The 23,870-nt window shown below is 38.5% G+C and overlaps 1 protein-coding gene across 6 annotated transcripts in view; it reads right to left on the bottom strand.

The window, feature by feature from the left end:
* The window catches only part of POU2F1 (POU class 2 homeobox 1), a 121,927-nt gene that overhangs the window by 77,838 nt on the left and 20,219 nt on the right, over nucleotides 1–23,870 (bottom strand). Inside the window, exon 2 of one of the 6 annotated variants that reach the window (XM_069785473.1) lies at nucleotides 16,867–16,926. The exons of the other annotated variants lie outside the window; for them this stretch is intronic. Within the exon in view, the coding sequence (XP_069641574.1) occupies nucleotides 16,867–16,912 (46 nt within the window). The 5' untranslated portion in view covers nucleotides 16,913–16,926. The remainder of the gene's footprint in view (nucleotides 1–16,866; nucleotides 16,927–23,870) is intronic. 6 annotated transcript variants of the gene reach the window in all.

Genomic DNA, 23,870 nt, shown 5'->3' with positions numbered 1-23,870 from the left:
ACTTGCATATCATATTAATGGCCCTTTTTATTGCTGCTGAGCTCACCTTATTTGTTTTTACTAATTTTTACCAATTTTTACTAATAATTTTTATTATATTATCACACTTGAAATCAGAGATATGTTCAGTTCTAAATCATGCAGCCACTATTTTAGCTGTTAAAATTCTCTAATTGGTAATGTTAATACCACTGACCTCTCCAGCATAGTTTTGACATTCCAAATGCTCCTCCTCACTTACAATTTTCACCATACACTCCTACTGTAAATAATCATCTTTGCTATTTCTTTGTCAGGTTTCTGGTTACACTTTGATTATGGTAGACCCTGTCCTTTCTCAAGAGGGTCTCTTCTGGAAAGAGATCTCGTGCATAACTGAATTTAAACTTTGCTTCCCTAAGCAGTCTTTCGAGCTACACATTTCTATTCAAATCAGCAGATAGCATCTGTTTAAGTGGTCATAAGAATTGTTGCAAAGAGATGAATCACCTAACCTAAAACTTGCCTGACTATGATTAATGCTGGGTATAAGAAACCTCACAGTGGACACCCATGGAACAGCCTACTTACCAGAGAAGTTTCTTCCTAATCCCCCTTTGGTTAGCACTTTATTTGTTCCCTGTTGTATAATGGTTTTTCAATTCTTTACAAAGGCTTTACAAAGCCTTCATTTAACCTAACATAATGTACTGTAAATGAATAATCCCTTTTCTTTCCTGATCCTGTTAATCTTTTGGCCTCAGTTACATCTCACAGCAGTGACATGCAAATGTTAATTATGCAAGAAGTATAAGATCTGTATTTTGATTTCCATCTGTCCAATACAAGTCCAGTACAAGACGCAGATAACTGAGTGCTTTCACGTCACCATGGGAACACAACTGCCAGGAACATACCAAGAACACCACCTCATATTGACTCCCAGAAGCCCCAGTCAAGTACCTTCCACCTATTAGAGCCTCCTTTATCTCCTTTGTTGATTCATATTTTTCACAAACTCCCAATTAATCTCACTGTAACTCAATCTTCCTCAGGACTGAAGAAACATTGTCTTACTCTAACTCATGTAACATCTCGCCCTGGTTAGCATTATGTATGTAAATTATCTCATCTACATAATTTATATGGATGTAGAAGTAGCTGAAACATTTTATTAACGAGATAGCGAATACAACCAAAGTTGACAAAGTTGTAGGCTGACCCCCTTTTTCCCTAGCCATACCTCCCATGGGGTCATACCAGCACTCAACTGACCCCACAGTTGGTGAGATTAGCAAGCTCAGAGAATTGGGCAGCAGAAAATTAACCCTTCTGAAAAACAATTTCAGCAGCTCAGCTCCCCAACCTGGATGACTACAAAGTCACACAAGCACAGTGCAGCAAATGCCACCAAGAGTGGGACTGAACGGAATCAATCGAGTTTGGTTTAAATTGTTTAAACCACAGCCTCACAATACATTTAGATTTTATAACCAATCCAATCTAACGACTGTCCACCACTGAAATAAAAAGGCCTCATTTTCTTTCCTTCCCCTAGTCACAACAAGACAGCTCTACCTCTTCCCTCACACTGGCCCTGGTACTCATCTAACCAGAGGGAGGGACAATTTGACTTGGCAATCCAGAATAAAACTAATTTGATAAAAAGCTAACAGAAAATTATTTTTCTTTCAAGTTAAATCAGCTATGTATGGAAGTCAGAGACTGAAAACAGACACAAGGACAGAGGCTGAATCATGAAGGAGTGGAACAGAAAGGGGAAATGGTCTGTCCTTCCAGTGGCATGAAACTTTTTAAAAGGTTTGTGTTATAACTTCAGCATGAGGGTGAACAGACAGGGTACAGCAATGTGATGGCTTACCACTGTTAAAGGGAGGCCACACTTCCCACTTGAATTTCCCACCATTACTGGCTATGTTGTGCTGGCTTTGTCACTAGTGAGCCCCTTCCAGAAGGGTATATAACTTGCCAGAATGGTAGAATACTTTCCAAGGGAAGAGGAGTAAAGGCAAGATGATGGAGCTGAAGGTAAGAGAGTAAGGGTAGTCCCGTTTCAGCTTCAGAGAGCTGTTATGTTGGCTTAGCTATGCTTGGAGCCATAACTTAAGCATATGCACTTCTCTTCCAGAAACAGCACTGTATGGTTATACTATTAAAGTGCCTAAAAAATAATGCTGTAATCAGATATACATATGTAGGAGTCACTCAAGTCACCATCACTGCTATTGGTAGCCAATTGCTACCTTATCCACTACATTAGTGATTGAACACTATAACATTAGCTTTCCTCTTAAATAAAGCATTGGACTGTGACCATCCAAAAGTCTTACACTGCAAAACACACTTGCACTCTTACATTTTCAGCTTCCTTCAAATACAGGACAATGTGCAAAATCCAATGCATCAAACAATGTCAAGAGAAAGCCACGGAAGATGTTGCCACAGTATCAAGACATGTTTTGTCAATATTGACTCAAGACAACTGAGGCAATGCTCATCTCTTAGAATTACTAGTTAGGTTTATTATCAACAGCTGATAGATAAGCATGTTAAAAATTAGTCGATATACTGCTTTGACTGCAAAATAACACAAGACTGAATTTTATCAACTCTCTTACAAGCAATGGAGAACGAAAAGACATCCATAAACTTTTCATTTTTTCTAGGATGGTTCTACTACCTACCATTGCAGTGAAGAACAAGATAGAGCCCACCATACTGTAAACACATTTATATTGGGTTGAACTAGGATCTGCTGTATGTAATATTCTAATGGATAAAGTTCACAGAAAAAAAGCTGGCACAGTACTGCTCAACTTCAGAGTTTTCCTTAAGCTCTCAATCTATTTACATACTATCTACTTTCTCAGAACAAACACTTCCAAGAAAATATGGTAGATAAATACCATCTTCATATTTTGGTAAAAAGTTGTCCAAAATTTTTTTCCCCTTGAAAGGACACAAGATAGAAATTTTATTAAAACACAGGCAGTGGCAATGTAATTTAATGTGCAACGAAACTAGCAAAGGTTCTTTTCCAAAGTATTTGTATGATGCAGTAGTTGTATTTTGTGGGTTTTTTTAACCAGATTATGATTAAAGTTTACCCCTTTTAATATATCAGACTCTACCTACAAAAAAAGCTGTTCTGCATGTCCTAATTTCAAGAAAAAATCTGCATCACCTCAGAACAAGAATCCATGTGGCAGAGAAGCCATCTTTTTGGCAAGCATTTCTTTTGGCAACCATGTCTTTTGAATCAAATTCTATGCCCCTGCACTTGTTTCCAGCCCTGCTCTACCCCCTCAGTTCTACCAGTATGATCATTTGTACAGTCTCCCAGGAACAAGATTAAAGAATTAATAGAGGTTACAAGTAACTGTACAGTTCACCACACAAAAGACTTGTCTAACTTAAGGGCATATTATATATACACACAACAGATTAAGGATGAGTCTCTGATTTACTGAACTTCTGCAATACGTGTGTTTACAAAGGTCTCTTCTCTGCATTAATTTTCCAACAATTTATGAGTCTCATATTCTTACTGAATTCTTTCATTTCATGAGAATGGTAGCAGTTTCTTCTACTTGATCATCTACTGGGCAATGCCTAGGAACCTAGTCTCCTTGAGACTTCCATGCCCCTGACAAACATGACCAACTGGACAGCAGATGGAAAAAAATTATAAGAGATGGGATTAACAGTCAGCAAAATCCAATACTCTCAACATTCTTTGGAAAACAGGCTTAAAACATCCCCATGCCCAAAAAATCCTGTCAACCTATGAGGTTTAATAAAGCTCATAAGCTTTTAGTATAAAATCTAAATTAGATAATGTAAACAGGTTAACAAACAACAAAAATATATTCTCAAAGAAAGAAAATACAACCTTTTGTCAGTACATCATCTTCTTCCCTGCCACCTAGAAGCTATGTAAAGGCATATTTACCCTCCTCTTAAATATCTCTTTCTGTTTTCTCCCATTCAGTAATACGCTTTGTGTTTATTTCATAGCCTCTCACCCTCAACTTGAGGGACAGGCCATTCTCTTAGATCTACCTTATTAGCTTCACAAATGCACGGTACACCAAGGTCAAGGCATAAGGAAAAAATTCCTAGGGCTCAAAACAGGCACAAAGAATGGAAATGCTTGAAACAAAGGCTGAAACAGTACATGCTCTAGGAGGGCATGCCTCAAAGAACCAGATTCACACAAAGGGGAAAAGAAAATGTTGCGCTCCAATTTAATCAAAATCCACCAGACACAACAGCTGACTCCGCAGCCCTGGTGACCTGCAGAATAATTGTATTAGTTATACAGAAATATCCATTTTCAAGTTCCAACTTCCATTCCTCCCTACTTCCCCACCTTGCCCGTGAAGAAGAGGAAATTTACCACAAGCAGCACTTTTACAGGTTCCTCCTCAAGAAATTCTCTCAAATGGAATAAGAGAGTTCCCTTCCTTTATTTGGAGCAACATGCCTTTTTAAATAGCACATGCTGAAATGCAAAACCATTCATTTTAATTTTAAAGTAGCACTGGCACTTGTAACTTCCACGCACATCAGACAAGCTCAAAACACATCTGAAAAAACAACACTGGAAATTTCAGCACATGTATTTCCACGAAATCTAGACTTCGGTACAATTTACAGTGGAGTAGGCCAAGCTGTCCCAATAATGCTTTAAGTATCTGCTGCACAACAGTTCAGCTGTGTTCAATTTTCAGCTGAAAAAATACAGTTGTTACCTGAGAAGGCAAACTACAATACATTACACTGTATATTTTAGGCACCAGTAAACATTAAGAAATATTTCTATTATTTTAATAGCATTTTGCCCATTTGTATACAGCATACTTTTAACTTGTGTCTTTAGTCATGGTTTCCCTAAGAACAAAAAGAGAGCATAAAAGTGATGCTACTTTTTTGTTTAATACCTAAGTAGGTTCTGACTACCTGTTAACTTTACTCTACCACAGACTAGTAAAATTGTTGAGCAGAAGCATCTCAGTAGCTTACTGTAGGCAAAGCAATAGAATCATAGAACCTTTTAGGTTAGAAAAGACCTCTAAGATCATCAAGTCCAACTGTTAACACATTTGTTTCGTATTTAGAATATTGTTTGCCATTACATAAATTGAATTTTATATTACGAAAAACTTGAGTTTTACAGGTATGAATGGCATAAATCACTATACCAGCCCACAAACCCTTAGTTTCTTAAAAATGAAACAAAAAAAAGTGAACATTTAAAGCTCTCCCCTTATTAATACCAGAATATTTCAATAGAAAACAATAATATAACTCAGCTAGCACAGAATACAACCACATATGCACATTTTCTCCATGAAATACAGGATAACAGAGCTCTGCAGTCTTCACTAGATTAATTTTTTCTCTACCCTTGCCCTGTGCAAACTCCAGTTTGCTTTGAACCAAAGACCTTATGGCTCAAGTCCCAGGAGATGCTGAGAAGGTGTTCTCAGTAGAGGAAACTTTTCCAGAGAAATCACGTTCTGATTTGAGAGAATTTGTTTCTTTTGGCCTTTGGGGGAACACTGCAAGTGCCATGTATTTGTTCAAGTCTTCACCTAGCAAGAGCAGAATCCCTTCTAAACTCTGTCAGGTTCATGCTGATCTTGCAACATTGTGTATAGCCACATGTTTCACATTTTTAATTTTGTACATCAAGTAATTTTAATCCAATCTTTTAAAGAACACTGTTTTCCAGTCCTTTAAAACGGTTATTTAAGAGAAACCTTCAGGTAATACTGAGTCAATTATACAGAGCTGAAGTATAACTTGTTGAACAACAAAGAAACAGTTGATTAGTATTAAACAAGAATATACAACTAGAAAGTTAAGGTGAGGTAAAGCTTAAAAGATGGGAGTGAAATGCTGTATAGGCATGCGAACGACTTCTAATGCTGACAATAAGATCACAAAAGACATTAACAAATAGGAAAGGCATCCCAAGTGGCACAAAACCAATTTTTATACATTTGAAATATGAAATCTTTTATTCAGGAAAAAGTAAAAAAGAGTAAAGTAAAAACAAACAAAAAAAGGCTGCAGAGGAAGAGAAAGAATTTCATTTAAGAGCAACTCTTCCATTTTGAACAGCCACAAACATTTCAAGCACCTACATCATAACAGCTCACATAATTAATTCAGCATAGCAGTCAGAAACAGCAATACTGAGACAGCCACAGTTCAGCAGTCTACACTTTGCTGTAAGGAAATTTTTCCTGAAGACAGATGCCACCCGGAGGAACAAAACCAGAAAAACAATCGGCTGCCTGACCAGAGGCAAGGCAAGGAGAGATTAGAACTGCAAGTCTCTCTCTCCTCCCGAGACTCCCAGCCCGCATTCACAGAACAAACCCGCACAGCCAACAGCAGCAGCAATTTTACGAAGGAAGACAAAGCAAGCCGCGCTCTGGCTACAAGGCAAGCAAAAGAAAAAGCAGACTGGCCTCTCAGAAAGGGCTGCAAGAAGAAAGCATACGTATTTCTCCTAAAGGCAAGCACAACCACAAACCCTACTTTTCAGTTGCCTAGGATGACGCCAGCATTCAGTGTGTGCTGCTAAGCCAGAGGACAGGGGTTTTTACTCACTAACTATAATTTTTTTAAGTGGATTGTCAGCAGTGATTCTCTGTTTAGGAAACCTGTGTTCTCTCAGCTGAGAAAATTATGCCTTCTGGGGAAAAGAACTGTTTGGGCCATGCCCATAACTCCCATGGAGAGCTGAGCATTTAGATTTAACAGCTGATAAGCAGACACAAACATGACAGCTTCATTTCCTTTCTACTTTCCTAAACCGTATGTTAATGCACATTGGGAAATGTAGATCTATCTGGAATGGTAATTAGTTCTGTTAATTAAGCTCTCCAAGTATGGATATGGAAGATATCCATGAGACTTTAAAGTAAAATTGCATACTGCAGGACTATTCTCTTCCAATGTGGGTACTATGCCCAGAAAGGGAATCCAGGATCACAATCCTTAATCCTAGACAGTGAATTCCACGCAGCAGCTCCAAGGTGTGAAAGTCATCTATACAAGCCTCTAGACCTCACTAAGAATACCAATAATTACTTCAACACAACATTACAATATACAATCATACAAATATGTAAGTAATTTAGAAAAAGTGTGGGAGGAGGGTGTTCCCTAAATGTGAACCATTGAGAACAGATAAGTGAAGACACCTTCCATCTCTCTAGGCAACAGCTTTGGGCTACATTTTAAGTGCTCCACATCTAAAACCTTCTCCTGAGAATGAAGCTCCCTGAATTCTAACACTACACACACATCCAAAAATCAGCACAACAGACTCCTGGTCCAAAAATGAAATACAGGCAGAGAGATACATACAGAAGGAAGGATCCAAGTTAAAGGAGTTTAGAATATGGCAGGAGTCCCTTCCTATCTGGAAAGACTATTGGGTTGTGGTAAGCAGAAAAAGGAAGATATCTCAGCAGAATACAGGCTTCGTGGCTTTCTTTGCTACTATTGCTGCTTTTAGCAATAAATTCTAATGGAAGGGTTAATATTCCTAGAAGATTAAAATCCTAATCTATTAAGAAATTAAAAAAAAAAAAATGCTCACTGTATTAACTTTGGGCATAGGAGACCTGGTTTCAGACTTCCCCATTTCTAACATATGGGCAAGTCATGAGAAAATCCACAAGAGATAGGCACCAATTTGACCCTGATGGTACCTTTAATAAGGTAATTCCACAACAAGAGAGAAGTACCATATTTAAATATCTTTAAAGACTTGCCCTTAGTGCCTCAGTTTATTACCTGTAAAAATCCTTCTTTTCTCACAGCATATTGTGAGGAAAGATCATGAGGCTCTCAGATACTGCAGCTGCAGTGACAATGACCTAAACCAGAGACATGTGGCTTCATTCCAGTCCCAGAAGAGAGAAGATCAGCTAGAAATAGTTCTGAATGCAAGGTAAATCTTTAAAAATCTCTACATTCAGATGTGCAGCATGAAAAAAATGGGTGGTGAAATCATATAGGTTGTAATGAGTAAGAATAACCTAGAATGTGTCAGTGAGAATAGATAAGGAAAAAAAACTTCAAAGATGAAGAATTAGAGTTGGTGGAGTTTTTTGGTATAGCAGGGGGGGTTGTTTCTGTTGTTGTTTGGGGTTTTTTGTGTTTGTGGATTAGGCTGGGGTGAGTTTTTGTGGAAGAAGCAACAACCGTATGTTTCACTTCAAAACAAGGTATGCAATCTTCAGAACAGTTCCCTGGATAAGTGTACTCTTCACTGGGTGAAAAACTGGCTGGATGGACGAGCCCAGAGGGTTGTGGTGAATGGGGTGAAATCCAATTGGTGGTGGGTCACCCAGGGCTCAGTGTTGGGCCCTGTTCTGTTTAATATCTTTATCGATGATTTGGATGAGGGTATTGAGTGCACCCTCAGCAAGTTTGCAGACGACACCAAGTTGGGAGGCAGGGTCGATCTGCTTGAGGGTAGGGAGGCTCTACAGAGAGATCTGGACAGGCTGGATCGATGGGCTGAGGCCAATCGTATGAAGTTGGCCAAGTGCCGGGTCCTGCACTTGGGTCACAGCAACAAGGCCAAGTGCCGGGTCCTGCACTTGGGTCACAGCAACCCCATGCAGCGCTACAGGCTTGGGGAAGAGTGGCTGGAAAGCTGCCCAGCAGGGAAAGACCTGGGGGTGCTGGTTGACAGCCGGCTGAATATGAGCCAGCAGTGTGCCCAGGTGGCCAAGAAGGCCAACAGCATCCTGGCCTATATCAGAAATAGCATGGCCAGCAGGAGCAGGGAGGTGGTTGTTCCCCTGTACTCGGCACTGGTGAGGCCGCACCTTGAGTCCTGCGTTCAGTTTTGGGTCCCTCGCTACAGGAAAGACATTGGGGTGCTGGAGCGTGTCCGGAGAAGGGCAACAAAGCTGGTGACGGATCTGGAGCACAAGTCTTACGAGGAGCCGCTGAGGGAACTGGGGCTGTTTAGTCTGGAGAAAAGGAGGCTGAGGGGAGACCTTATCGCTCTCTACAACTACCTGAAAGGAGGTTGTAGTGAGGTGGGTGCTGGTCTCTTCTGTCAGGTGGCTGGAGATAGGATGAGAGGAAATGGCCTCAAGTTGCGGCAGGGATGAGAGGAAATGGCCTCAAGTTGCGGCAGGGGAGATTTAGGTTAGATATTAGGAAAAATTTCTTTACTGAGAGGGTTGTCAGACATTGGAATAGGCTGCCCAGGGAAGTGGTTGAGTCACCATCCCTGGAGGTGTTCAAAAAGCAAGTACAGGGGGTACTTCAGGACATGGTTTAGTGGGCATGGTTAATGGTTGGACTCGATGATCTTGAAGGCCTTTTCCAACCTAAATGATTCTATGATTCTATGATTTGACGCCCGTAATCTGAATTGGGATGGCTGATTGTGCATTGCTGTAATTTTTAGAGACCACCCAGACATGAAAAACATGGCCAAGTACTATTGAGATCAGATAGCCAAGTGATCAGAAACAAAAGAACCCAAACTGACAAAAATAAATCAAGACTAATTTTATCAGTTATGTCCAAAAGCTCCAGAACTGGTTGCCATTGTCTCTATCTCAAACAATAAAAGGGGGGAGGGGAGGGTCGGTATGCAAAAAAGAAGAAAGGGATGCTATAATGAAACAGCTTGACCAAGGTCACCCAGGGAAAGAAAAGGAAAAAAAAAAAACAAAACAAAAAACACAGAAACAAAAAACCCCACCACCAAAACAAACAAAACCACCAAAAAAACCCACAGAGCTGGGGCAGAAGCCAGCACTCCCATGCCCAGTCAAGGTGATGAACCTGTCTTCATATTCCTGATGCCTCTAGAAACAGAAACACATAGAAAATACAGTGATTCTTTTGTCCAGGGGATGGTATGCAAAAAAAAAAGCCAAGTCTCCAGCACCACAAGTTAAAGTGTGTCAATAACCTGTGTTAAATAGCTGAGTGCTTGCAGCTGTATGAAATAATTCAGATTAGCTTTGTCCTTAACAAAAGCAGATTACAGTCAAAAAGGTGCTGAGCGTTCTTATACACTGACAGTTACTGTATGCCCTTCAGAGTAAGTGGTTACCATAACATAATTTATATGTGAAGTCCTGTCTTCTAATGCCCAGTCAAGATAGACCACACTATCACAGCCAAACAGACAGGTAGCCCTTTCCTAAACCACTATAGACTGAAAACTTCACCCACCAGAGAGAATTCTACTGAAAGTGGTTGAATAGATTTTGCTACACCAATTTCTAATTAATTTAACATTTTGGTTTGCCCTTAGAAAGGAAAACATCAAGTATCAGTACACAAAACCTCCTCTTCACAAGCCTGATATGAGATTGATTTAACACACAGCAGAATGGCAATAAACATTAGAAGTTTTACTTAGTGTTCAAAATCCAACATGCAACACAATCTTTTTTCAAAAGTTTTCATTTTATGCTGCTGCCTGAAAAAAATGCTAAATACAAGAAACAAGGAAATTAAACATAAAAAGAATAATCTCCGTATTATAACCTAAAACAAGCTACTGAAAGAGAGCCCATTCCCATGGCAGAGAACTCAGAATGCTAGCTACAGTTCAAAGTGCATGGAGTCTTGCTTATTGTTGTCTGCAAACCAAAGAATAAAAAAAGCAGAAAATTGTATTTGTTTTAACTCAATAAATTTTACATTTTGTGTAATGAGGATGAGAGTAGTTGTACAGCTTCAAAGCTCTACTAGGAATCTAATAAGAAATATTAGCCCTTTGGGAAGGAACAGATGATGTAATGGACCACTTACCCTGGACCGACTCCTTGAGAATCTCAATGACTAGAATAACCAACCTAGCATTTCAGAGCTTTGATAAGCAAGCCTTTCCTAAATGACTAAGAGTTCAAAATGAAGACAAACCTAAGAAACTTCTGGCAGCATCAGTGCAAAAAAAATAAATTCCATTTTCACACTACAGGAGGAAGTTTTAGATACAGAAAACACTTTTAAGCAAAGTAGCAAACATTCAGTCTGTAGAGCTCAGTTGCATATGGTGGCTTGGCACTCGTACTAAGGAACATTCAGGATATCACAGACATACAAGAATGCTGAGATCTTGAAAATGTAGTGGCAAAGTGACAATCTTTGCAAGAGCTACGCTCAAATTAAAAACCCAAAAACTTCTTTTAAAAGAAGAAGTCTCTTCCAGGGAGTCTCAGGAGTTTAGGTCAAAAAGCTGGCATGGAGACCAGAGAGGCATTTGGTGACAGCATAGCCACCTGCTGAGGGCACGCTGTGACCTCACCATTGGCTCAGGAATGGGGGCTGCCATTTGAACAGTTGATCCTTTCCCTCCTCCATCTCCACTTGAGGGACTGTGTTGTCATGAAGAGGGCAAGATCATCTTGCTGCTCTAACGGAATAGGATTCTTCTTTTCTTGTAGGATACATTTCAGCCATACCAGCTCAGAGGGAACAGAGTTGGCAGAAGTACACATCTCAGGGCAGGAAGAACAGGATCTCTCATGCACCACAGTCTTGGAGTACAGTGTTAAGACTCAAAGTCATCTAAATTTTTATCTGGAAACCTGCAGTTCCACTAGTCCCATGCCCACAACCCTTCATAAGAGCAGATCTATGTGTATTTCAGCTGGTTTAAAGATTCCTACCTCTGCATGTCACATTCAGTGCTTTTTAAAGCTATGGCATGGATCTCAACAGGAAATTTGTTTTTGCAAGTGCCAACATGGTGGTGTAAAATCGTTCTGAAGACATCACCACTACTTTAAAATGTTCAACTTATTTTAAGAGTAGTAATAAGTGTTTTCCATTGCAGGGCTCTGCCTCAAGGCACTAGGTACTATTGTTGAAAATTTGTAGTTCCTATATAAGTAAAGAAACACAGTTTCAAGTAGTTAAAACTAAGCCTCTTAACTAGTATGTTCTTTCATTACTTATTGAAGTAAGTCTTCAATGGAAGCCACTAAAAGTCTTCACTTCTACTATGTCACTGGTCTTATACAGAAATTACCAAATAAAACTCAAAATTCAGGCCCTAAGTCTGTTTTGTGCAGATGTATGAAAATTCACAGTGGTCTCTTCTGGGTGTACGTTACGTGTTCTTAAAGAAAAAAGATGAGGAACAATATAACCTGATGGAATTTAAAAACAAGTTATCAACAAGATATTCCTGGGAAAATTATTCTCCTATTAGTGTTGGAAGGAATACTCATAAGCTGTCACTCACTGTTTATTGTGTTGGTAAAATGTATTTATACATAAGCTCCTTTTCATCTTTATAGAACTTTCAAGTAATATTAAAATCATATTGCTAAATTGCATGATACAGCCCCACCTACCTCAGAAACTCTTCCTCTTATTCTACCCAACATGGAGGCTTTTAGTCCAGTGGTTCGCAGACTTGTCAGTGGTGGTAGGTGCATTACACTCAGTATACAGCACAATTCCCAACAAAAGCATCTCCATGCTAGTGATGGGCAGTTTATACTAATCAACAGTTGCTGTAGCTGAACCATGGATGTGGCAGCTGCATCTCCTCTCACACTGTTCTACTTCCAGCAGCTGCCGCAACCATCCTGGCACAGCTGAGACCTACATTTGCTGCTCAGGACCAGGGTGAAGATCTGCTCCCAGTGTCAGCCAAAGATTGCTCTGATCAGTGAACAGAACCTCCCTGCAGGCAGGTGGGGAGGCAGGGTTTGGCTCAGATTTGTGGGGCTGGGGAAGATGACTACAGGTACAGCTCCATGATGGACTAAGACGACACAGGTTAAATGACAACAGGAGAGGCTACATGACAAATGGTGCACGGTAAGGGGGAGGGGGACGACAGAACAAAGGTTCATCTTCCATACTCAGGCAGCTGTAGCCACTGCCATTAATCACAGCATCCACATCTACCACAAGTAGATGTACTACTGCCACTTACACAGTATTCTACCAGAACACCTCAAGTTACAGATTCCATTTTAGACAATCCATTCTTGCATAAAATAAGCCAATTATACTGCAAGTTCATTAAATGCCAGCATCACCTCCCTCCCCACACAGCTAAGCTGGCCAATTACAGGTGGATGGGAAAGTGAGTTTAATTCCTTTGCAGGGAAGGGGGTGTGTAAAACCTTGCTCACATGGAGTGAAGAAAAATTTGACTGATTACAATCAATAACATTTATTATAAAATTTCTTATGCAACATAATCAACAGGGGAAAAAAAAAAAATCAACCTTGCCATGAAAAGCCAGATTTCAAGGTGGATTTTACTTGCCTTGTGATCTACAAAATAGACTGATAAGAGTCATTGTTATTTCTTTAAGTAGCCTGTTGACATTTTCTCTGGAATTACTATATTCATAACAGTATGCGCTTATAAAAGCATATACTCCAGGAGGTGAGGTGGTAGCATTAAGAATCAGTGCCAAAAATAAAAATAGTGGGGCATTTTCTGTTAACCATTACATATTTAACTGCGTTACACAAGCTAATAGAAATACTTCATGTCAGTGAAAATGCAGAACTAGAAGATGAAAGCAAGCACAAATACCAAACCAAATATGTATCCTTGAAAATAATTTATTTGGAAAGAAGTAGAAGTTGAGAGAACATAAATTCCAAATTCCAAGAAATACCTCTTCGCTTTACAATTTCCAGACAACTTAGGCATGAGTTATACTATCCCACATCAATTATTTCCATCTTTCAAGATTCTGCCATAAAAATTAACTCCCCAAAAGGACCTTTAATCTATTAGCAAATTTTGTCATTTAAGTACTAAAAAGTTTAGTTGCAATTTTAGGTTTAACAGCGTTTTACACTGGTTTCAGTTTTTTATATGCATGCTTACATTTCAGTGCTATTTTGGTTCTCTTTAGTAAGAAGAGCCTGTCTGATTTATTTTTAAAAGGTGCACACTACAAAGTTCACATTTTAAACCTATCTAGGTCTGACCCTTAGCTGGTACTTTTCACCCAAACTCTGGAACAGATAACTGTCCAAAACAGAGAAAAATAAATAATCAAGAAGGCTTAAGAGAAGATTTCTATAGCTTTAAAGTCTTGTGGCATGCATTTCCTCATAACTCTGATTTAGCCCTATTTCCTTGCTTGTTTTTGAAAGAAACAGGAAGAAATTATGAACTTCCCTGAGGTATGTAAGTGTAGCTGGGGCACAGAAGCAACATGTTGAGAAGAAAAGAAAACATCTGTATTTCCTTCCCATTTTCTTCCACCTGAAATAAATTCTTTGGCTGCAGTTTGTCTTCTTTTCTGGAAGCATTTACACAGTATCTAATGCTATCCACCACCATGACTACCCCTGGGGCTTTTATGAGGGTGGGAACAATCAGTATAAGAATTACTAGGGACATCAAAGAGACAAAACATTTATTGAAGAGGGAAGAGGAAGAGAGAGTGTGAGGTAACGAGGGTCCTACTGTATTTACCTTATGTGCCAAGCATGTGGACAGCAATAAAAACCATGTAGGGAGCAATTTTGGTCAGAGAAAGAACACGGCAGCCTAATGGGAGGCCTTTGTTCTTCAAAAGGGTCTCCTTTTCCCCTTTTGTGCTTCACTTAATTCATGGCATCTGAGCTGCTCTTGAACTTGACAGACAGAGAGAAGGAGGGGGGAGAGATGGAGAAAGGGGGAGACAGAGACACAAAGAAAGAAAAAAGAAAAAAGGACTTCAAAGAGTTTTCCTTTGAAAATTCAGTTGTGCTGTATGCATTGCTGAAGGTTTTAGATTCAAAAAAAGGGCAGAAAACATTTCATATAATTTCATCATGGGGATAAATTGTCCAATGCTCTTATTAAGAAAGCTAGAAGAAAGGAATAGAACAAAAATTAAAAAATATATATATATCTATCTGAGCTAAGGAATATACTTAAAATAGAATTACTCCCCTGGGTGCTTTTTCATGTTAAATCTTATTCTCAATGGATCCCAATACATTTATCAAAACCTTATCAAAAACATCTGGCTTCCAGCAGTCACCTGAACTGCATACATTTTCTGTACAGCCCCATCAGAATTCCCAGCCCAGTGATTCCTGCTCGGACAGCGGCAGGAGAGCATCACCACAGCCAGCGCCATCTGGGGGGCCAGCTCACAGCTGAGTGAGTACCAGCTGCATCCCTCCGGTGCAATGTGAGGCCGCTCTATGCAAACTGCTCGAAATCACCACTTCCTGAAAAACTCTTTATCGTTACTTACAACAATCAACACACATTAATTCTTCAAGAGACGAAGTGGCTTGAACTTGGTTATCTAAAGAAAAAACATCAGGCTGTATCCGAGACAGGCTCCCAAGTTCAGTCCCCTCCTCTTTGAATTGCTTGAGCATGCTCTGATAGCTCGCTAACGGCAGTTAATATTAGCTCGCGTAATATATTCGGCTTTTCACCCTCTTTAAATATCCATGCCATAGGCAGTATTCATATGAAATAATTCATAACTGCAGACTGCACTTTTCTCAAGCATCTTTTTCTGTGCGCTAGACCATCTCCTCACCTCAATACGGTGCATCAACTACTTACACATAATTTATATATTCCTCTGTGGATTTTTATCTATGATGTATATACCGAAAATGTTTGCCAATAGTATTCATAATAAAACATAAGACTGCAAAATATAGAGAGATGTGTCAATGTCACAAAACAATTATTAATAATTGTTTTAAGTTAATTCAATAACAGATTTTTAAAGCATAAGGATCTTAAGTTGTCCCCTTATCGATAATTAACCTATCTCCTTCCTGATTTACATATTCTGACAACATAAACATCTACCTCCAGCACAATATTTCCAGAGTGCAGAAAGTAACAGTAAATCCATAATGTAACTTTCCTACTTGATAATGCTCTTTTCATTACTTGACTATTCTAATTAGAGAACAGATCTTTTCTTCATCTGAACAAAAGAGGTACCCAAAAAATCAAAATTTTTAAATCAATTCCATAACTTCAAACGCATTTCTTCCGTTTTCAAATATGACTACGAAGTACATTCATTTTTAAGGATATGTATTTTAATGAGCCTGCACAAGGTTAATTTTATTTAGAAGTCCAAAGGCACAATTAGACTATGCAAATTATACCAAAATGCATGCTTATAAACTGACAAGCAAATAAGCCTCCAGCAGTTGCCAGTTCAGCCACTGACATAGCAGAATTTAGTTGCCATTATGCTTTATGAAGAGGTTTGTCTCACACTGGCAGCATATTTATAACCTATTATGCTACCTGTAAGGTAACCTGGGAAACACCAGGAAATAAAATTGGTAGAAATGTTTCTTTATCACAAGCTTGCTTTCTATGATTAAGAACTGTGTTTTCTGAAGTAATTTGGTTTTGTTTGGTTTTGGGGGTTGTTGGGTTTTTGTTTTGGTTTGGGTGGGTTTTTTTTCAAATTTGGGGGAATTCCACTAGAAAGATTTACAGAATCTGTACCTATTATGTCAACTTTACAAGCTAGACTAAATGTATTTCAGATTATAGGTACTGAGTAGAAGCTAAAAAGATGGAAGCAATTTAAGTAATTGAAGATAAAAATTCAGTCTGTTTTGTGCACCAAGAGTGTCTTTGAGTATTAATTAAATTTACAAAACACTTTGAATACTGACAGTATTACAGCCATATAAAGCAGACAGCACTGGAATAGTTCTGATGTACTAATTATAGAAATGTATTTGAGACCATTACTAACATAACTTTGGGTAAGTGTAGAGAAGTCGAATCCAAAGATTCTGCTGCCTTCTCTTGGAATGTGTTTGCCCCCACACTTTTTTCTTTGCAAGAGGAAGTTTACCTTTGCCACCCAAAAATCTTACACATACCTGAAGAGTACTGCAGCCACAAGTATCTGGTGATGCTGGACAGCATTTAAGCTCCTACAGCTGGCAAAGCAAATATATTAGTGACTACAGAGAATTCTGGCTGTTTCTGAGAATTCTCATATATTTTAAAAACAAACAAACAAAAAACCCAAACAAAACCATACACAAAAATGTTATAATTACTTTTATTCTGCCAAACCCCAGAGTTTTGACCATCTTAAATATGCCATTCTGTGAACACTGGCTTGTCCGCTAAGTTTTCATATACTGTTTAACGAAAGCTTTTCTTATGTTTGGGACATTTTTAAGGATGGATTTATATATGTTAACACTTCAGTGCCTGTAATACGGGACCATCTTACTGTCTTCTCACAGCATTCCTAGGATCCCCTTCCTCCCCTGGCTCATTTTCATGGAACTTGCAGGAAAATTTCTAAATATATCTGCCTTTCTGTCAAAATCAACCAAAAGATGAGAAAGTTAATCAGGCAACTAGAAAAAAAAAGACATACAACTACTTAAGAAACGAAGTTAAAAATTCTTTCCTGCAATAAGAGATTCAATTTGTATGAAACCTTTCTTCTGGCTTAAGCCTAATAGTCCCAACAACCAGCTTCTCACAATTCTCAGCCAAAAGAAAGATGAAAAACTAGCTTTATGCAGCAGAACATTTCAAGTATATGGATAGAAAATACCAAACACTAGACAAACAATACCTATCATGATGGTATTGACTGACAGAAGAGTCAGTAGACTGGTTCCAAATCATTTTATCACATGCACACTGGAGAACAAGGTGTCAAGCACAGCTCCTGAAGAAAAGACACTTCTAGAGTGCAACTATCACTTAATATTTGGGGCAACAAGCAGAGTATAGTCATATACCACACCTGAACCAGTCATTGAGAAATAGTTTATAAAGCAACCCAAATAAAATATACTACATTAATCCAGCACACAGATCACAAAAGAGAAGTAGTCATTCATCATGACACTGACTGGAAGCAGCAGCTGTATTATTTTAAAGTTAAAAAGAATTCTCATCTGTTTATTCTGTTAGGGCAGCTTCCAGGCATATGCTCACTTAGCTTTCAGACAGGGAATATGCATATTGTATAAATAGCTTTCATACAGTCTTCCTCCTGTGATGTGCACAGCAATCACCTGTCTACTTAGAGGCTTTCTATTCTTGAAGTCACTATGTAGATTATGTATTCTATCTTAAACTACTTACTTCCCTGAATTGTGCATGTCCACTGGGAATACTTCAGAGAATGTCTCCAGAAATGTTGCAACGCTACCAAAACCAGGTAATTGCTCCAATTTTTTTTACTTTTCTTTAAGATACATTAGATTTCATGGCTACACTAGACTCATGGTAAGAAGTAAAAAAACCCTAATAATAAGCATAATAACAATCCCTCCATATTCTCATCCTCTTTTTACTGTTCTGATATTATTTCCTAATCAAACCACAGCACCATGAAGATGAACAAGTATGAACTCTAGGCTTCCTACTGGTGTCTGTAGAAAAAGCAAAACTACAAAATCAAATCAGAACTGGAAGTAATCAGGCAAAACATTTCTTCATTCCACAGATACCTTACTAATATCAGATTGCTTCTTTATAGAGAACCTCAGGCAGACTAGAAACAGCACTGTTCTAAACTGAAGTAAATACAGGTTATTACGCAAAGTTCTTGACTTTCCATCCTCTCCTGATGCATCTGTACACTTGACTTTACCACTGCACTTGCCTAGCAAGTGGCAGCAAGAATCAATCTAGCAGAAGCTTGGTGGAGGGCGGGTGGCAGCACAAATAAAAGGAATACTGGATGGGGATGGAAACATGAGATCCTCCCTGTTTGGCAGCAACCCACACTTGTGTCACTTTAAAAAAAAAAAAATCACCACAGAACTAAGGGCATCATACTGGTGCTGCACTTCACCAAAACAGGTAAGCCAAGCTGCAAGTTAGTTGCACAGATATGATGTGAAGGGACAAGATTTCCCCAAAGAGCAAATGCTCCCATTGGTTCCCTCTGTCAGACAGTTACTATGTGCCACCAGGGGAGTTGGTTCCCCTTGCTGATGTGGAAGAAAACCAACCCTGAAAAGAGTGATACATTTCCACTCAATCAGTAAATTAAACCAGCTATATTTTAATTGCTCTATTACAACACAAAACACTTGGGGAGGAAAGGTATAAAAACTAATGGGCAAAGGCAAGAGGATCTCCTTAAGCAGGGGCCAGATATCAGATAAACTATATAATGTGAAACTGCACTAGACGTAACATTTCTGCAGGATTTAAGAGCCAATGTACTTATAGGAGCCATAGTATAGATAAAACCCCCTCTCAAAAAAAGACTATCAAGAGGAAAAATAAGAAATTATATCTTTATTAAATTCCAAAATCCAAAACCCTCAACTTGGTTGGTACAAGACTCTGTAACATGACAAATTCTATCACTGCTTACCTTTAGTACCCCTAGATATTTATATACATGCCCAAATTAAAATGAGTTTATCTGACAGACAGTATATATGCATGCCTTTTCCACCCACTCTCACTACACTTTTATAAAACAGTACATTCCATGGAGGCAGATTTGGGGGATATGATCTGCCATTTTTGCAGTTGAACAGAAGCATACTTAGACTTGCTCTACCTGCTTCCATTTTCTGTCATTTTGTTAATTAGCAAGTCCTGAATGATCATGGGATTCTGCAGCAATATTAAGCCAGTTTAGTTATTTCTTCTTCCAAGATTTGTCAGTTCAAAAGTCAATATTGAAACAGTGTGGTCCAACAAGTGGTCAATGGCTATTCCCATCTTTGCAACTTATTCCATAAGGTAAGAATGTCTCTTAAAGAAGGAAATACTGCCTAGGCAGCTCAGCTTTTCTTATATGCATATTCTTATCCAGAGATAGACTTGCTACTAAGTAAGTAGAAGTACACAGGGCAGTTGCTGTATCAGCTCTCCCTAAGCCAAGAGTGCCACCCACCTTCCGTTTTGTGAGTTGTAAACCCTGCCTGTTTTTTTTTCCAGCCTCCCCATCTTTCTCTCACAGCAGCTGCTGCTGTTGTTGGAAAAAGAGAACCTATTGTTTGAATGAGAGATACACTACTGCTTACACAAATATAGGATTGGATAGCACTTCTGTATCCCAAATAAGGTGAGGTTTGGCCCATATAGAGTACAACTTGTTGAGTAGTCTCAATTTCTGCTGAGGAGTTTACACAAGCTTCCCAAATCTGGTAACACAGGAAAACAAGGAACCAAGTCCTTATCCCAAACAGTCAAATGAAGCTTATAAAAACAGTAGCCTTGAGACCTATGGCTTCAGTGTAATCTAAAAGCTTCAGTTAAATGGTGCTATAAAAGCTATATATTGTTTCACTACGTCTTGATAACAACATATTCTATTTTTTGTACTGGAAGAGCACTATCTCCCTGATACCTCCTTTAAAATTACTCTACCAGAAGAGTCTACCTCTTGTCTTGGCATGACACAACTTCCATGGCAACTAGAAATACCCTTCGTGATTATTTTAGAGAAGCTGGGAGACTCATAAAGGAAACTACAGTAGAGGGAACAAGTTCCTTCATGACAAGGCTTTGTGCACTGTGCACTAATGGGTGTTTAAACAAAGACTGACTCATTTCCTCTCAATTTATTTGATCTTTTACTATACTGAGATGGCAATAGCGAACATTTGACATCACCTTCATTTTAATGGCAACTGATGAAGATATCACTGATACATGATTATTGCTTCACAAAAGCTGCAGCTCATACCAGTCAGTTCACAAATGCCACCTAGGAAAGGCGTTCCTTAACTCCTTCTGACAATTGCTTACATTTTGCAATGCACTGTTGGTGACTCCTCACTTGGCTGTCCCTATGTATTAGTAACTGACTTGGGTTAATAATGAAAGATGCTTTTAAGAGCATTCACTATTAATTCAGTCACAAAAGCATACTGCTACAATAGCTTTTGTATTTGTATGGCATTTCTTTCTCAGGAATCTGATATAACAGAGCCAAAGCTTTCTTGGTAGCCATAGTTCTCTATTCTTACTAATGCTTGTTTTTGAGAATTCAAAACAAAAAGATTCCTGTCATCAGTGCTGGATTACTTACTACATCTGTGATCTTTAAGTGTTAGTGAGCTCCAAAATAGCCAAGAGAACTATCCAAAGCTAACTGAATAGCACAATGCAGGTATTTGACAGCAATCAGAAGACCAAAGCCTGAACAGACAGTGCAATAAAAGCCAAATGCTGCAAAGGGTTACTGTAGCTTGAATAATGCTCTGTGAAAACTACAGATTGAATATTGAATAATAATGCAGACTGGGGATTCACAGAAAAAAAAACCCAAACCTCTGCATCTAAAAATTAAATTCAAAACACTTGCTATTTCTTGGGCAGGACAGGTTAAAGAACATACCTTTGTGTATTGAGCCGTATCTGGTCAGAAGTATCTTTTATCAGTGGGACAACGTTAGGGATTACTTACTAAAGCAAACTTAATTGAAATATTAGGGGAAGAAGAAAAAAATTATTTATTGATTACTGTACATTTATCTAATGATCACATAATACATCCCAAACATTAAAACCTTAAGCACCCAACAAGGCAGGGAAGTTTTTGATTATTTGGGGCTTTGTTTTAGGAGTGGCTTTCTTGTTTGGTTTTTGTTTGCTTGTCTTTTTGGTTTTTTTTTTGTTTTGGTTTTTTGTGGTTTTTTTTTTAACCTGAAAGTGAAAGCAAATCAAAACCCTACAACTTGAGAAACTGAGGAACACGTAAGCTAGGAAACTCGTTTAAAATACCATTTGGAGGCAGTATAAACCAGTGAAAAAATCTCTGAAGTCCTAGCCTCAGTTCTCTGAATTTACTCACATTAACATATTTAAAAGCAGCATACTAATATTTTACTTGGTAATCAACCCTTATTTTAAGGATTTTATTTCATTTTATGTTTTACTTTGCTATGGAACCTAGTATCTCAAAGATTCCCTTGCTCTGTCAACACACAAGTTTGTTGCCAAAACAATATTGTAAACCATTTCTTTTAACATATATTCTGTATCTTATTTCTTTGCTCCTCAGTTAACAGTGTGGTATTTATCCTGTTGAACTGGTTTTCTTATTTCCTATCTCACTTACAATATTCAAAACCTTAAACAGCAAGTACATTATGTATATGAAATACCTTTAGCTGAATATGTGCAAAGTAAACACATGCAACCTTAATGCAGGGAAGAAATTGCAACACCTCAGGGCAGAATTTTGTTCCAGGGAAAAGAGGAAAATCTGCTAATAATTATGAAATAAATGCCCTCAAGTAATTTCAGTTGAAACAAAAGAATCCCTAAACAACAATAAAATTAAAATTTGGTGATGATAGCTAGATGCCAAGAGTTGCAATGCTCCTGCAATAGGCAGTGCTGCTCTGTTGCTGGCTCCAAGATCAGAGCTTGGAGACCTGGAAGCCTCTGACTTAGAGAGCAGAAAGACAATACTAAAACCTTTGGTTTATTATGCCCCTTTGAAAGACTGAATTTTTCAGCTTCCAGCAGACTTCCACAAGCGCACTAAACTTCTGATTTGGAAAATATAACATCCAGCCTCTTTTCATGGCTAGTACTGTTGTACATTGCTACAAAGGAATCTTTGACTATCCCTATTCATCCCCGTACTAGCTTTAATTCTTTCATTCATATAGATCCTCAAGTTTTATCAGAATCCTGATGAACAGGCATGCTGTTCCCCAAGATCTACATGCAAAAATAAGTTTCTAACTATGAATGAATTATAATAGCATTCCTAGACCCTCCATTACTATCACAATGTCATTAAATTAATTTGAGATATTACAGCTAAAAATACATTCACCTTTCAGGTGAAGAGCAACTGTGTACTTAATATTGTTGCTGGATTGGGCTCATTCATTTCATAGTGCTGAAGGAAGCCAAAGCTGTCTTTTAAGATTTATAATGACAAGTTTTCATTCTGAAATGAAAGAAACTAATTGGAACTATGGCTACTTCATAAAAGGACAACTCTTTACCTTGTGATATAATTTCCCCTCAGTTGCTGTTAAACAGCACATTAAATATTTGTTGTATAAGGGCAAGCAGTCTTTCCACAGAACAGCTGACACTCCATCAAATGGAAGAAGAGTTCAGAAAGAGTACTCATTTCTTCTCCTTTGCACATGAGGATTATTGATGTATGATCCTTTGCGCATGAGGATGTCCCAAGGCTACCTTGAGACAAAACAGCAGGCACCAAGAACTGGGTTCTCAGGAAGAAAGTTACAAAGTGCCATATCATTTCTCAGTATTTGTCCATTCAGTTTTACCTTGAATTAAAGCATGCCATACTGATAAGACTCCTCTAACAAGCAGAGCGCATTCTTCCGGTGTTAGATTCATATTTGAGATTTGAGGAAGGTAGAGAGTGCCTTTGAATTGCTACTCAATTGAAAGGTGATCTAACTGCCATAATCTGAAAAACCCAGGGAAAGGCGTTTCAAAATTACTGTTTTAAATATCAGAACGCCCCATTTTGCAGCAAAGGCAAATGAAAATCTGTTTCTACTACAAATGTAAGTTCTGGCACTCAACTGCAGCTTTGCACTGTGCCACCAGTTTACAATTCCAACTTGCAATGCATTTACAGACTCTCTATTCCTACACAGATTTTATAAGGGCAAAAAACTTCCTTGCTAGAACACTATAAATACAGAATAGGCTTTTATTACTGTAAACCTGGAATACCTTTTCAAGTCAAACAGTCATTAGACTCTGTATGCCAAACATTTGTTTCTGCTCACGGGAAGCATTAATGCTACAAGCAGACTGGCTAGCACAGTTTTTGTCCTGTGCTTATGTCTCTGTAACAGTACCATCTATCCTTATCTGACCAACTTGTGTCTGGAGAACTTTTGTGAGTCTAGAAGTGAGACAAGGTATTATGCAGCTT

The sequence above is a fragment of the Haliaeetus albicilla genome, chromosome 6 (genome assembly GCF_947461875.1).
Source record: "Haliaeetus albicilla chromosome 6, bHalAlb1.1, whole genome shotgun sequence".
Taxonomy (NCBI): domain Eukaryota; kingdom Metazoa; phylum Chordata; class Aves; order Accipitriformes; family Accipitridae; genus Haliaeetus; species Haliaeetus albicilla.
Note: the sequence above shows the minus strand (reverse complement) of the source record. Positions and strands in the feature narration are given on the sequence as shown.